This window comes from Acomys russatus, chromosome 8, assembly GCF_903995435.1.
Source record: "Acomys russatus chromosome 8, mAcoRus1.1, whole genome shotgun sequence".
Classification (NCBI taxonomy): Eukaryota; Metazoa; Chordata; class Mammalia; order Rodentia; family Muridae; genus Acomys; species Acomys russatus.
In genome coordinates this window covers 7,083,878-7,096,574 of record NC_067144.1, presented here as the reverse complement: position 1 = coordinate 7,096,574, position 12,697 = coordinate 7,083,878, and the positions used below count along the sequence as shown (strand labels likewise).

The 12,697-nt window shown below is 46.1% G+C and overlaps 1 protein-coding gene across 1 annotated transcript in view; it reads left to right on the top strand.

The window, feature by feature from the left end:
• Igf2bp2 (insulin like growth factor 2 mRNA binding protein 2) overlaps nt 1-12,697 on the top strand; it is a 121,986-nt gene that overhangs the window by 86,112 nt on the left and 23,177 nt on the right. Inside the window, exons 3-6 of the mRNA XM_051150753.1 lie at nt 4,050-4,098; nt 5,724-5,775; nt 8,754-8,835; nt 11,186-11,437. Coding sequence (XP_051006710.1) covers nt 4,050-4,098; nt 5,724-5,775; nt 8,754-8,835; nt 11,186-11,437 — 435 coding nt within the window. The remainder of the gene's footprint in view (nt 1-4,049; nt 4,099-5,723; nt 5,776-8,753; nt 8,836-11,185; nt 11,438-12,697) is intronic.

Sequence of the window (12,697 nt, the reverse complement as noted above, 5' to 3'; positions counted from 1 at the left end):
AAAATGTAAAACAAAATTTAAAAACAGAGGGGAGGCTGGGTGGTAGTGGTGTACACCTTTAATCCCAGCACTTGGGAGGCAGAGGCTGGTGGATCACTGTGAGTTCGAGGCCAGCCTGGTCTACAAAGCAAGTCCAGGATAGTCAAGACTACACAGAGAGACCCTGTCTCAAAACAAAATAAAAAAACCAAAAACAGAGGGGAATGGTTAGATGTGGTTGTCAGGAGCCCATTCAGAGAAAGCAAGGATACCTACCCGATATGTGCCTGTGCTGTAGAAAGTGCCTGGGCCTGTGTGAGATGAGGATGGGGGGCGGGGGAGGCAGAGGCAGCCAGGGAACCTCTGGGCTGTCCATGTGGTAATGAGGGCGACAGCTGCCATTCTCATGGTCAAAAGATGCTTGCTTGCTTTAAAAACAGCCAGGCAGGAACCCAACCAATCCAGGAAGTCATTCTCTGTCTTTTTAAGGGACGGAAATATATTTTCTTGATGGGCATGGAGGTCAACTTTAATCCTAGCCCTCAAGGGGCTGAGACAGAGGATCATGAGTTCAGGGCCAGGTAGTGAGACCCTGTGGTTGGCGCTACTTTTAAACTCCTTTATTTTGGTTCTTATAACTCTACCCCGCTTCCAACATTAGGTAGGTGAGAAGGAAGGCTAGCAGAGAGAAGGGGCGGAGTTCTCTGAGGCCACTTCTGGCTGGTTAGGGTTGTTGGGTTCTCTGGGGCAATACCAGTCTCAGTTGTCAGGATATCTAGCTGTCTAGCAAACAGAGCAGCAATACAAACAAGCAGCCTTCCTGCTTCTCCGACCGTCTCCTCGAGGCACCTTTGCTCCTCAGAGCATCCCTCAAAGGATCTCCCTAGGAAGGAGAAACACAATAGGTAGTTATGGGTGGGGGGGAAAGGGGTTTTGGGGGGGACAGAGGGAGGGAGACTGGAATGGGAGGATCAAACCAGGAGAAGGGAAAAGGGGGTGGGTGGGAAGGGAAGGGAGTATGGGGGGTGGAGGGTAGAGAGCTCAGGGAGGACAGCTAAAACTATCAGTCATTGGAGGGGCCATATGGAAACCCAGTAAGGTAAAAGCTGGTCTTTTGTTCATTTGGTTGGTGGGTTGGTTAGTTGCGGTTTTTTTTTTTTTTTTTTTTTTTTTTTTAATTGAGTGTCTCTATGTAGCTCTTGCTGTCCAGGAAGAAACTCATTCTGTAGACAAGGCTGTCCTTGAACTCACAGAGATCTGCCTGGCTCTGCCTCCCAAGTGCTGGGATTAAAGGTGTGTGCACCATCACTGCTCATCAGGTAAAAGCTTCTTAAAATATATATACACATATGAAATAAATCTAAATGGAATCACCAAATGAAGCCCCAGCTAGACAGACATTCCTAGCATCCGCCATTTGCTACTTTGTGGGTTCCGTTTTTCTCTCTTCCACCCTTATGAACCCCCTAACACTTGATAGGAGAGGAAAAAATAGAGGAGAAAGGGGGTGAAGTAATCTTTAGATCACTTCATACTGGTTAGGGTTGCCGAGTTCCTTGGGGCAAGTTCAGTCTTCACCACGGTCAGGATATCTAATTTCTTCTTCTTGTTTCTTTGAACATGACCACTTGACAAACGCCAACCAACAGCAGCCACCCGCCAACCAGCCAACAACAGCAACCCTGCCTCTCAGGGCCCTAGCATTTATATATATCCTCTGAGAAGTTCCCGGAATTCCAATCGCCACACACTGGAAGAAACTTATCTGCAGCTGGCAAAGCCACACCCCTGACAGAGCACGGGCAAATCATAGTCACCTGCTGTGATGTAACCCCCATGTCCCCACACCTACGATTAAAACAAAAATATGTTCCTATAGCATTTCTGTGTTCCTTAAAGAAACCAAAATTCTTAAATTCCCACTCCCAAATCTCTAGGGCAGGGAAGGGGTTATCTCTAATTGAGTTGTTGGCCAAAGGGGACCCATGGGAGCCCCTAAACAACCCCTGTTATTGGTGGCTCTCCACAAACTGTGGTAAGGCCCTGTTGTTGCAGGCAACACCTCCATAACTCACTAAACACAAATAAGTCGAGCTGGGGTGCACCTAGAGCCTTCATCCCTGCTGACTAGCGCTCAGTGCGGGGACACACTCTACATTCTGCCAAAGGAGAAAGGCCAACACCAACCCAGCTACAAACGCTTCGGTCTGTAGTGGTAACCTGCCTGCAAGATGTGCTGATGACGTAGTGGCAGAAAGCCTGTAGGCGTAACCAGTCAATGCCTTGCGCGCTTTACAGCCCACCCTGTGAGTTGAACGTTTACTGACACTGAGCTGGTGGCCAAGGACCTGAGACTGGATAGGCCAGCCACCTAGCAGGAAAACCAAATGCTACTGTTCTGCTAAAGGAATGGATCAACAGAATTCTGCTTTACTCATAGCTAGTGCCTTGCTCCGCCATCAGAGTGTACATGTGGACGTACCTACTCCTCAGTGCTCTGGATTGCTGAGCTGCATCTCCAGCCTCATCTTACTTGTTTAAAAAAAAAAAAAAAAATCAACAATGAAAACACTTATAGTAGCTGGGAGCCTTAGAAAGGAGACTCTGGCTTCACAAATTTAGGGCTATCCTTGGCTACATAGTAAATTCAAGCCAGCCATAACAACAGCCCGTATGTTATGATTTGCACTGGGGCGGGGGGGGGGGGGGGCGGAGAGGGAGATTTGTGGCTGTTGCTGTGGCTCAGTGGCTGAGAGTAAAATCTGCTCTTTCCAGGGACTCAGATTTCAGGTTCTAGCACCCTTGTTGGTTCTAGCACCCTTGTTGGTTGGCTCACAACCACCTGTAACTCCATTTCCATGGGATCTCATTCTGGCCTTCTTGGGCACCCATACACAGTATACGTACACCATCACAAACACACACACACACACACACACACACACACACACACACACACACTCACACTCACACACACACTCACACTCACACAACTACTACATTTGATTAAAAATAAATAATTTAGGGCTGGAGAGATGGCTCAGAGGTTAAGAGCACTGACGGCTCTTCCAGAGGTCCTGAGTTCAGTTCCCAGCAACCACATGGTGGCTCACAACCATCCATAATGAGATCTGGCGCCCTCTTCTGGCCTGCAGGTGTACATGCAGGCAGAATACTAAGATAGATAGATAGATAGATAGATAGATAGATAGATAGATAGATAGATAGATAGATAGATCTTTTTTAAAAAAGGAAAGAAAGAAAACAGAATGAGGATGCTTTCTCCGTAAGATAGGAATATTGTCAGTGTGCTGCTGTTAGTGAGAAAGCAAGATGCAGACTGTGGGGAGCATGTATTTAATGAAACTGTATTGAAATGAGAGTGGAGGGCTGGAGAGATGGCTCAGAGGTTAAGTAGCACTGGCTGCTCTTCCAAAGGTCCCGAGTTCAATTCCCAGCAACCACATGGTGGCTCACAACCATCTATAATGAGATCTGGTGCCCTCTTCTGGTGTGCAGGTGTACATGCAGGCAAGGTCACTGTATAAATAGTAAATCTTAAAAAAAAAAAAAAAGAAAAGAAAAGAAAAGAAAGAAATGAGAGTGGAGGACACATGGAAACAAGCGTTGGCTTAAATTTTTTAATGCAGTTTGACATGAAACAAAATCCGATTTTGTTTAAGCCCATAGTATTTGTGACTTTACCCACTGTGTTTGAGCCAAGGGATGGGAAGGACCAGTTGCAAGCATATATATTTTGAGAGAATAATTGTTGAAGCAACATGTGATGGTTTAGCCTCCTACTTTGGTAGGAAATTGGAAACTTAAGTCTGTTATTAAATTGTAGTTTCTTTAACTTGGTCTGGTGTCTGGATTTTTTTTCCCACCTCTCAAGGTAATTGGAAACCTCAACACATAGTGCCTGTTTACTCTTCGTATAAGAATGGCCTGTGAATGGCTCGGTCAATAAGGCAGACAGTGAACTTGGTCTCCATCTTACATCTGGTTTTGTTATTTGCTGAAGTTGGAGAGTGTGCTGAAAATGTTGTAAACTGGTCGTGTCTTTACAGGAGCAGAAAAATCCAGATTCGAAACATCCCACCTCACCTGCAGTGGGAGGTAAGCCCCGGCACCCAGCTGCCCCGTGGCTGAGCTTCCTTTTACTTGAGGAATTTAAGGCTGTCAGACTTTCGCCCAGAACCTCGGGGCACTGTCCTTCCCTTCCAGTGTGGGGCACACAGAGTGAGTTAGAGGTTGTGTTTATCCTTCTCTGACAGAGTGCTCTTGGACCCCTCACAGTCGGCTCCCTCGGGTCCAGGCCACGGAGCAGCAGCCCAGCAGCAGCAGCAGCAGCAGCAGCATATCAGCCTTTCTGTGATTTTTATCCCATGATGCCATGAACGATTTTGATCTTTTCTTATCCTGATTGGCTGAGTCACCAGGAAGCCTATGGAAACAAAGTTCTTCCTTAGAGTAGATTTTTTTTCCCTCTGTTTTTTGTTTGTTTTGTTTTGAATTAGTCACTGTGAGAACAGTTAAGATATATTTTCAGAGCACTGAAAGTTAGAAGATTGCTATCTTAATATAAAATACAGTAGAGTGCAAGGGGTGGCCTCACGGTTCAGAGCAAACTGCCCCAGCCCACAGGAAACCAAAACAGCCTTAAAGAAAGCTGTATTTTATCTCTGTCTTGGAAGAAAGGAAGGAAGGAAAGGTCTGAGCTGGAGAGCCTGGCTCAGTGGTTAAGAGCCCAAGCTGGCACTGCAGAGGATACAAGTTCAATTTCCAGTGGTCATATTAGGCAGCTTACAATTAATTACCTATAACCTCAGATCCAATCTTCTGGTCTCAGCAGGCACCTGTCTTCATGTGTATGTACTCATGTACACACATGCGCACACACACACACACACACACACACACACACACACACACACACACACCTCTAAAATACAAAACAACCAGGCTCACTGCTATATGACTTTAATTCTAGTACTTAGGAGGCTGAGGCAGACAGATTTCTTGAGTTTGAGAGTCTAGCCTGGTCTACATAGGGATTTCCAGGCCAGCCAGAGCTATCAACAGCCAGACCCTGTCTCAAAAATAAACCTGAAAAAAGAGCAAACTTGAAAGATGTTTATTGCTTTTTATATGTATGTATGTGTGCTTGGGCGGGTCTGCGTGCAGCACATGCATGCAGGAACACGTGAGGCCAGAGCGGTCAGTTGATCCCTTGGACCTCAAGTGGTTGTGAGCTGCCATGTGGGTGTGAGGAAGGAACTCAGGACCTCTACACGAGTAGTGTGCACTCTGTACTGCCACCTCTCTATCCTTAAGAACTTGTTTTTGTTTTTGTTTGTTTACTACAAAAAATCTGAAGCGTGCACAGTCTGTTACTTGAAAACGTCAGGAGATTCCCCAGAGGAAAGCCGAAGGGAGGGTTGTTAAATCCCCTATACAAGACTTGTCCTTTGCTCTGCCTTTCAATTCAGCAGCACGGTGCTGGTCATCATAGGAATATGACTGATCAGTTACCAAGACGCTGAAATTGTGCGGTGTCACCTTAGTGAGTAACCTGTTGGGGACCAGTCAGCAGAAAAATGCCCTGACTGCTCAGACTGTCGAGTCAAGTGCAGGCTCACGCACATTACTCCCGTGGACTTGTCGTAGCGGTTCGGTTCGGTTCGATTGCAGAGGGAAGTCGCTGTCTTTTTTTGTCATCTTCTCTTCCTGTATCTTTACAGGTGTTGGATGGACTGCTGGCCGAGTATGGGACAGTGGAGAACGTAGAACAAGGTAATAAGTGAGGAAGTTAAGCAATGGGTGAGGAACTCGCCTCCTGAACTTTGGGGAAGACCTAGTCTTCTATTCCTTATAGGTCGGGGGTCATCAGGGAGAGGCAGCAAGTCCCATCGCCCCTCTGGTGTATGGTTTGTCTGCCTGTCTGTCAGAGGCATCTGGGCCTATCCGTCATCCATCTCCGTGTACCTGTAGAGTTTAGTTATCCAAGAAATATTATTTCAGGGTCTCTCTACGTAACCTGGTTGACTAGAACTCACTATATAGACCAGGCTGGCCTCCAACTCACAGAGACCTATCTGCCTCTGTCTCCGAGTGCTGGGATTGCAGGCGTGACCACCACTCCCGGCTTTCAGGCTTGTTAATACCTGTGGTGAGCTAAGTGCTGAGCAAGCACAGTTGGAGCGGGGCAAGCTTAATGCCTCTGAGGATAGTTGGGTTGAGGATAGTTGGGTTGGCACTATTGTTGTTACTTAACTAACTCCAGCTCACTAGAAGGCGAGAGCACAACCTAATGTCTGTTTGCTATGAGGTAGGACTTCCACATTGAGATTCTTGGAGCACTTAGGGTTGACCACTTGTGGGCAGGGGGCAAGGGGTGTGGCTCACAAATGAACAATCTCTGAGTGGCTTTGTGTATCTCAGGAAATACTTCCTTCTCTACTTGTTATTAGCTGAAGCCTGAAGCACTTGTTTGTTTTGTTTTGTATTTCGAGACAGGGTTTCCTCTGTGTAGCCTTGGCTGTCCTGGTTTCACTTTGTAGACCAGGCTGGCCTCGAACTCACAGAGATCCACCTGCCTCTGCCTCCCCGAGTGCTGGGATTACAAGCATGTGCCACTGTGGCTGGCACCTAAAGCACTTTTTAAGGGGGTTTAAAAAGGCACCCGAAGCTGCTATCTTACACAGCTCTTTAGGAGTCCCCGAAAGGTGAACCCCTAAGATCCTGACAATGAAGATGCCAAAGTATGGTAAGGGTTATTTTTACATTGGCCCTGATGGCTTAATGCCTGCAAACTCAGCTTCACCAACTGACCCTCACTGACTCCATTTTCCACCTTGTATAAAATGAGCTCACAATTTCTCCCCTTTCCTCGATGGTTGAATGGTCACATGGCTCAATGAAAACCTGTCTATGAATTTCATAAACTGTGGAGATCATATAGGATCTGATTTCTCACAAGCGATCCAGTCCGTCAGTGTGATTAACATACTTGCTTTGAGGCAGCAGTTGTTTGGGGTGATCTCCCCTCGGTGATTCAGAACATGGCTCTATTTCTTACTGCTGCTTGCCAGGGTGCGGAGTTGAAAGGAAAGCGCTCAGAAGAGAAAACTTTCTAAAAATTCTGTCCTCATAGCCGGGCGGGGTGGTTGGCGCACGCCTTTAATCCCAGCACTCTGGAGGCAGAGGCAAGCAGATCTCTGTGAGTTAAAGGCCAGCCTGGTCTATAAAACAAATCCAGGACAGCCAGGACTACAAAAGAAACCCTGTCTTTAAAAAAAAAAAAAAAAAAAAAAAAAAAAAAAAAAGGAAAGAAAGAAAAATAAGAAAAAAAGAAAAGAAAAAAGAAATCTGCCCTCAGTTTCACCTCCTTATCATTGAACGGAAGACATTCTAGTAGGAGAGTGAGCAAGATGGCTTCACAGGTGCGAACTTGAAAACACTTTTTAAAAACCAGTAGCTGATCTGGATGTGGTGGCACATGCCTGAAATCCCAGTTTTGAGGAGATAGAGACAGATTAGCAGCTGGAACCGTGACACCAGTCCAGGCTGTTACTCCCTGAGGACGAGGTGTTCAGGGCACTGGGACAACACGCAGCCCTGCAGTGCCTGCTCACTGGTGCCTGCCCAGCTTCCAGCACCTCAAGGCACAAACTGTTGTGCTATTCTTCTTGGCTGGTTCTGTGGGTGATCTCTGACCCAGCAGAGCCTACCAGTAGAGTCTTAGGAACATGAACTTAACGAGCAGTGAAATAAACTACCTTCATGGAGCTCAGCTTTGTCTAGAATCAAAGGGTCGTGTGACTTGCAGAAGACAAACATCTTTGAAGAACAGAGGATATTAGTAAAAAGTTAATAAAAAAAAAAAAAAAGCAAGGGCAAGAGTAAGGATCCATGATTCCCAGAGGATGCCTTTTCTGGGACCAAGTCTGCAGCCTTCTCTGTCGATCTAGAAGGCTACAGACAGGAAACCGTTAACGTTCTGTGTGTTTTAGCTAACAATTAAAATAAAAAATAAATAGGTGTAGAAGAACAGTTTGAAAATATGAAAAACAAAGAATGGTGGCATTTTTTTTCTTTCTCTAATTTTTCTCTGTGTCATGTCCTCCCACCCACTTTTCCTCTGTGACTTTAGCCTAAAGAAGTAATTCAGGAAAAAATAAAAAATAAAAAGAAGAAGTAATTCAGAAAGATGCAACATCAAATGGTGTTTGCCAACGGAGGTGACTTGGCAGCACTTTAGGGTGGCAATACCGGGCCCAGCACACTCCCCGGTGACTAATGGTGAAGCAGTTCATGGCCCGTTAGCTTCCTGCCATTCTATGCGAATATTAAAAGTGAAAACACATGAATAAACACACTCAGACAATTCCCCTGCGCATGCTCACTCAGAAGTACTTACAGAATAAGTGAGACAGAGGGCAGCATGTTATGTGTGCAACTGATTGCAGTGTTACAGACATGTCACTTACAAGTTCTGTAAATACAGATTAATAAGCATAGAGATGCACATAACTACAGTTAAGACTGTACAGCGTTCAGCACTCGGGAGGCAGAGGCAGGCGGATCGCTGTGAGTTCGAGGCCAGTCTGGTCTACAAAGTGAGTCCAGGACAGCCAAGGCTACACAGAGAAACCCTGTCTTGAAACACCAAAAAAAAAAAAAAAAAGACGGTACAGCATTTTATGCTTCTTCCTCCAGAGTTAGCCTCCATTGGACCATAGGGCGATAGCTATTTTTAAATGATGATGTAGTTTTCATTTCTTTCCTAGTTAACACAGATACAGAAACTGCGGTTGTCAACGTCACCTATTCAACAAGAGAAGAAGCAAAGATGTAAGTGGGGTTGGTTTTGTTTCCTTGCAGGTTTATTTGGGTTTCTCTTCAGTTTCCTTTGGGGTCTCTGTCTGGAAACCTTTTCAGAGAAGACAAGTGCCAGCCAGCCCGTCCATGTTTTCCTGGTGTTCTTGCCTCCTTTGGAATGTCAGTGCCACCCCCAGGGATTTGCACTAGGCTGCTGGTGATTGCACAGAGACTGTCTTCAACAGTGTCAAGCCTTGGCATCAGCAGAAAGGCAGGAACGAGTCAGGAAGAGAGGACCAGCTTTATGACACCGTGCCTACATGTGCTGCTTTGGCAAACTTCACGGGGCTCCATGCCGCCCCCCACCCCCCGAGTGTGCTCTGTTCTCCACGAGGAGTGAGCGCAGCCTTGTGTCCACAGTCACTGGGTGGAGGCTGAAACAACAGTCTTTCCTGTGTACAATATTAAAAAGAGGATCCACCTCAGTGACAACGGCAGGCTTGGTTGTCCAGGAGTGTTCCACCCACGGGCCTGGCTCGGACTCCCTGCTCTTACCCCATTCATTACTGTGTTGCTCCAACAATGATTAATTTTGAGTTTACTATTAATAGACTTGGGATTCACTTTTAAGTAATAGCAAAAGAAAAAAACCCACAAATTTCTTTTGCTTTTTATCTTTTGGGCTTTTGTGGAAGAGGGTGAATTGAGCCATGTACCACTGTGCCTAGCTAAGAAGGTTCTCTTGGGTGGAGGTCCGTGAAGTGCCTCATAGGCTTTGTCGCTTAGAAGTATAGCAAGTGGTCCTACTTTATGGCCGTGGCATATAGCCCAGTGTATGCCCATTTCCAAGGTAATAGCATCCCTGCTCTTGTAGTTTTAAGCAAATGTGAAGATACAGCTTATCCGTTTTCATACCAGCAGCCTTCAGGAAGTTAACTGTTCATTTCTAACAGTGCGGGTCCATCCACCGTGAAGCTTGGCAGCCACCATAGCCACAGCCCAGCACCATCTGGGTGACATCTACATATTGGTCTCTCACCTTCATTGAATTCGGAAGGTTCTGTTTTGTAATGAATTTGCAAATGCTCAGTATTACCCTTGTAGGATTGCTGTAGAAACATTTAAAGGCACTGTCCCATGTTAAGGCGCTGTCCCATTTCACGTGTGATTTTTTAAATACAATAACGGGCTGGAGAGATGGCTCAGTAATTAAGAGCACTGCCTGCTCTTCGAAAGGACCCGGGTTCAATTCCCAGCACCCACATGGAAAGTCACAACTGTCTGTAACTCCAAGATCTGACACCATCACACCAGAGCACATAAATTAAAATTAAATAAAAAATATTTTAAAAAATAAATAAATACAATAACGAATTGTGTGTGATAGTTATCTTTAGATAATCTGTAACCCTGAGGGTTAAGGGCATAAGTGTATACCCTAGCAGCTATAGAATAAATAGTAAATATTGAAACATTGCCAGATGGACCCTGGGCCGTCTAGTCTCTGAGTATTTGCCCCAGAAGAGGAGCTATAACTTCAGACTTGTCCGTGGCAACACATGTTCCAAGAGATTGGGCATAACTTACAAACTCACAAGGCAGGCTCAACAGTCAAAGCTAGAGTGAACTTGAAGAAAGCTGGCCTCCTTTTTTTTTTTTTTTTTTTTTTTAAATATTTATTTATTATTATGTATACAGTGCTCTGCCTGCTTGTACACCTGTGGGCCAGAAGAGGACATGGGATCACATTATAGATGGTTGTAAGCCACTATGTGGTTGCTGGGAATTGAACTCAGGACCTCTGGAAGAGCAGCCAGTTCCCTTAACCTCTGAGCCATCTCTCCAGCCCTGGCCTCCTTTTTAAAGTGTCAAGTGGAGTGGGTGGTGAATTATATAAAAATATTTGATCAAGGAAAATGTTTATAGACTGTCAGCTAAATTTTAAGGATTAGAAACATTACATGTATTTTTAATACATTTTAGTAAAATAAAGATAGGGAAGATATAGTTTTTTAATTTACGCTTATGTGTTTCTGAATTTCTCAAATATATTTAAATTTTGTGATCTGACTAAAATAATCATGAAGATGTATTACGGTTAAAAAGAAAGTAATAATTTTGGACCCTTATCTACAATTTTGGTGAGCGGGTTTAGTCTTTGGTTGTGGGAAAGATGAGCAAACTGCAGAACTGTATCTATGCCACCTGGTGCTAAGTCCTGCGAGAGCTTGCTTAATTGTTAACTGAGCCTGCAGGGGCCGAGGTGGTATTTGTCTTGCTCACCCCTGTACCCTTCATGCTTGGCACGGGGTTACCACGTAAACGGCTAGCGAGAGTCTTTTCTGAACTCTTCGGCCAGCTTTTCTACCCTGCTGTGTTACAGAGCCACCGAGAAGCTCAGTGGGCGTCAGTTTGAGAACTACTCCTTCAAGATTTCCTACATCCCCGACGAAGAGGTGAGCTCCCCTTCACCCCCTCATCGAGCCCGGGAACCAGGCCACGGCCCCGGGAGCTCTCCTCAGGCCAGACAGATTGATTTCCCGCTGCGGATCCTGGTCCCCACCCAGTTTGTTGGTGCCATCATCGGAAAGGAGGGCTTGACCATAAAGAACATCACTAAACAGACCCAGTCCCGGTACGTGCCTCCGGGGTTTCCTTCGCTTACTTCTCAGGGGTCGCCTGTATCCCATCTCAGCCACCCTCTCGGGGTCACCTGTGGCTGCGGCAGGAGGCTGTGCCGTATCACGGTGTCCACACTAATGACGTAGTGAAGAGGACGAAGGACCTCCAGGAAGGGTGGTCCCTTCTGTGCCACGGTGTGAGCACAGCTAGTCCCCCAGCAGTTGGGTCGCAGGACGTTCGGGTCTGCGCTCCATCTTCCTGCTGAGTCAGCCTTCGGGTGGCCATTCTGTAGACAGTCCAGGTTTTCTTACGTAGAAGGATTACAATAGTATGTTCACTTTTAATACATTTTAGTAAGTAGTATATAGTTGAGATAGGGGAGGAATAGAATGAATAGCTAATTCGTGCTTATGTGTTCCCGGGTTTCTCAAATATATTTAAATTCAGTGATATGATTAAAATAATCATAAAGATTTGTTACGATTGAAAAGACGGTAATGATTTTGGACCCTTTGGGTCGGACACAAAGGTAGACACCAAAGGGTCCAAAATTATTACTTTCTCTTTAATCATAACATGTCTTCATGATTATTTTAATCATATCACGAAATTTAAATATATTTGAGAAATCCAGGAACACGTAAGCACGAATTAACTATAGGGAAGATGCTTACATCTCCTTCAGAAGGGCAAATAGAGTAGACACCAGAAGCAGCTGACCAGAAGGAACAGGGTGGGATCCCACCATAGAGGTCCTCTGAAAGACCCCACCCAGCAGGGGATCCAAGCAGATGCTGAGACTCACAGGCAAACTTTGGGGTGGAGTATGGGGAGTCTTATGGAAGAGATGGGGGATAGAAGGACCTGAAGGGGGCAGGAGCTCCACAAGGAGACCAATGGAGCCAGCATATCTGAGCCCAGGAGGGCCAGAGTCGGGGGGCTGCTGCAGAGACCGATTCCCTACAAAGGACCGTGCATGGTGTGGACCTAGACCCCCTGCTCAGATGTAGTCAGTAGGCATCACAGTCTCCTTGTGGGTCCCATAATATGGGGAGTAGGGACTACCTCTGACATGGACTTTGGTGTCCACTCATTGATCATGTTCTCCCCCCCCCCCCGGGGGGCGGCCTTGCCAGGCCACAGAGGAAGAAGATGCAGGCAGTCCAGATGAGACTTGATAGGCTGGGGTCAGGATAGCGAAGGAGAACTCCCCTTTTCTGAGGACTGGGGTGGGGAGGGGAAAGTGGGAAGGAGGGGAAGACTGGGAGGGGGC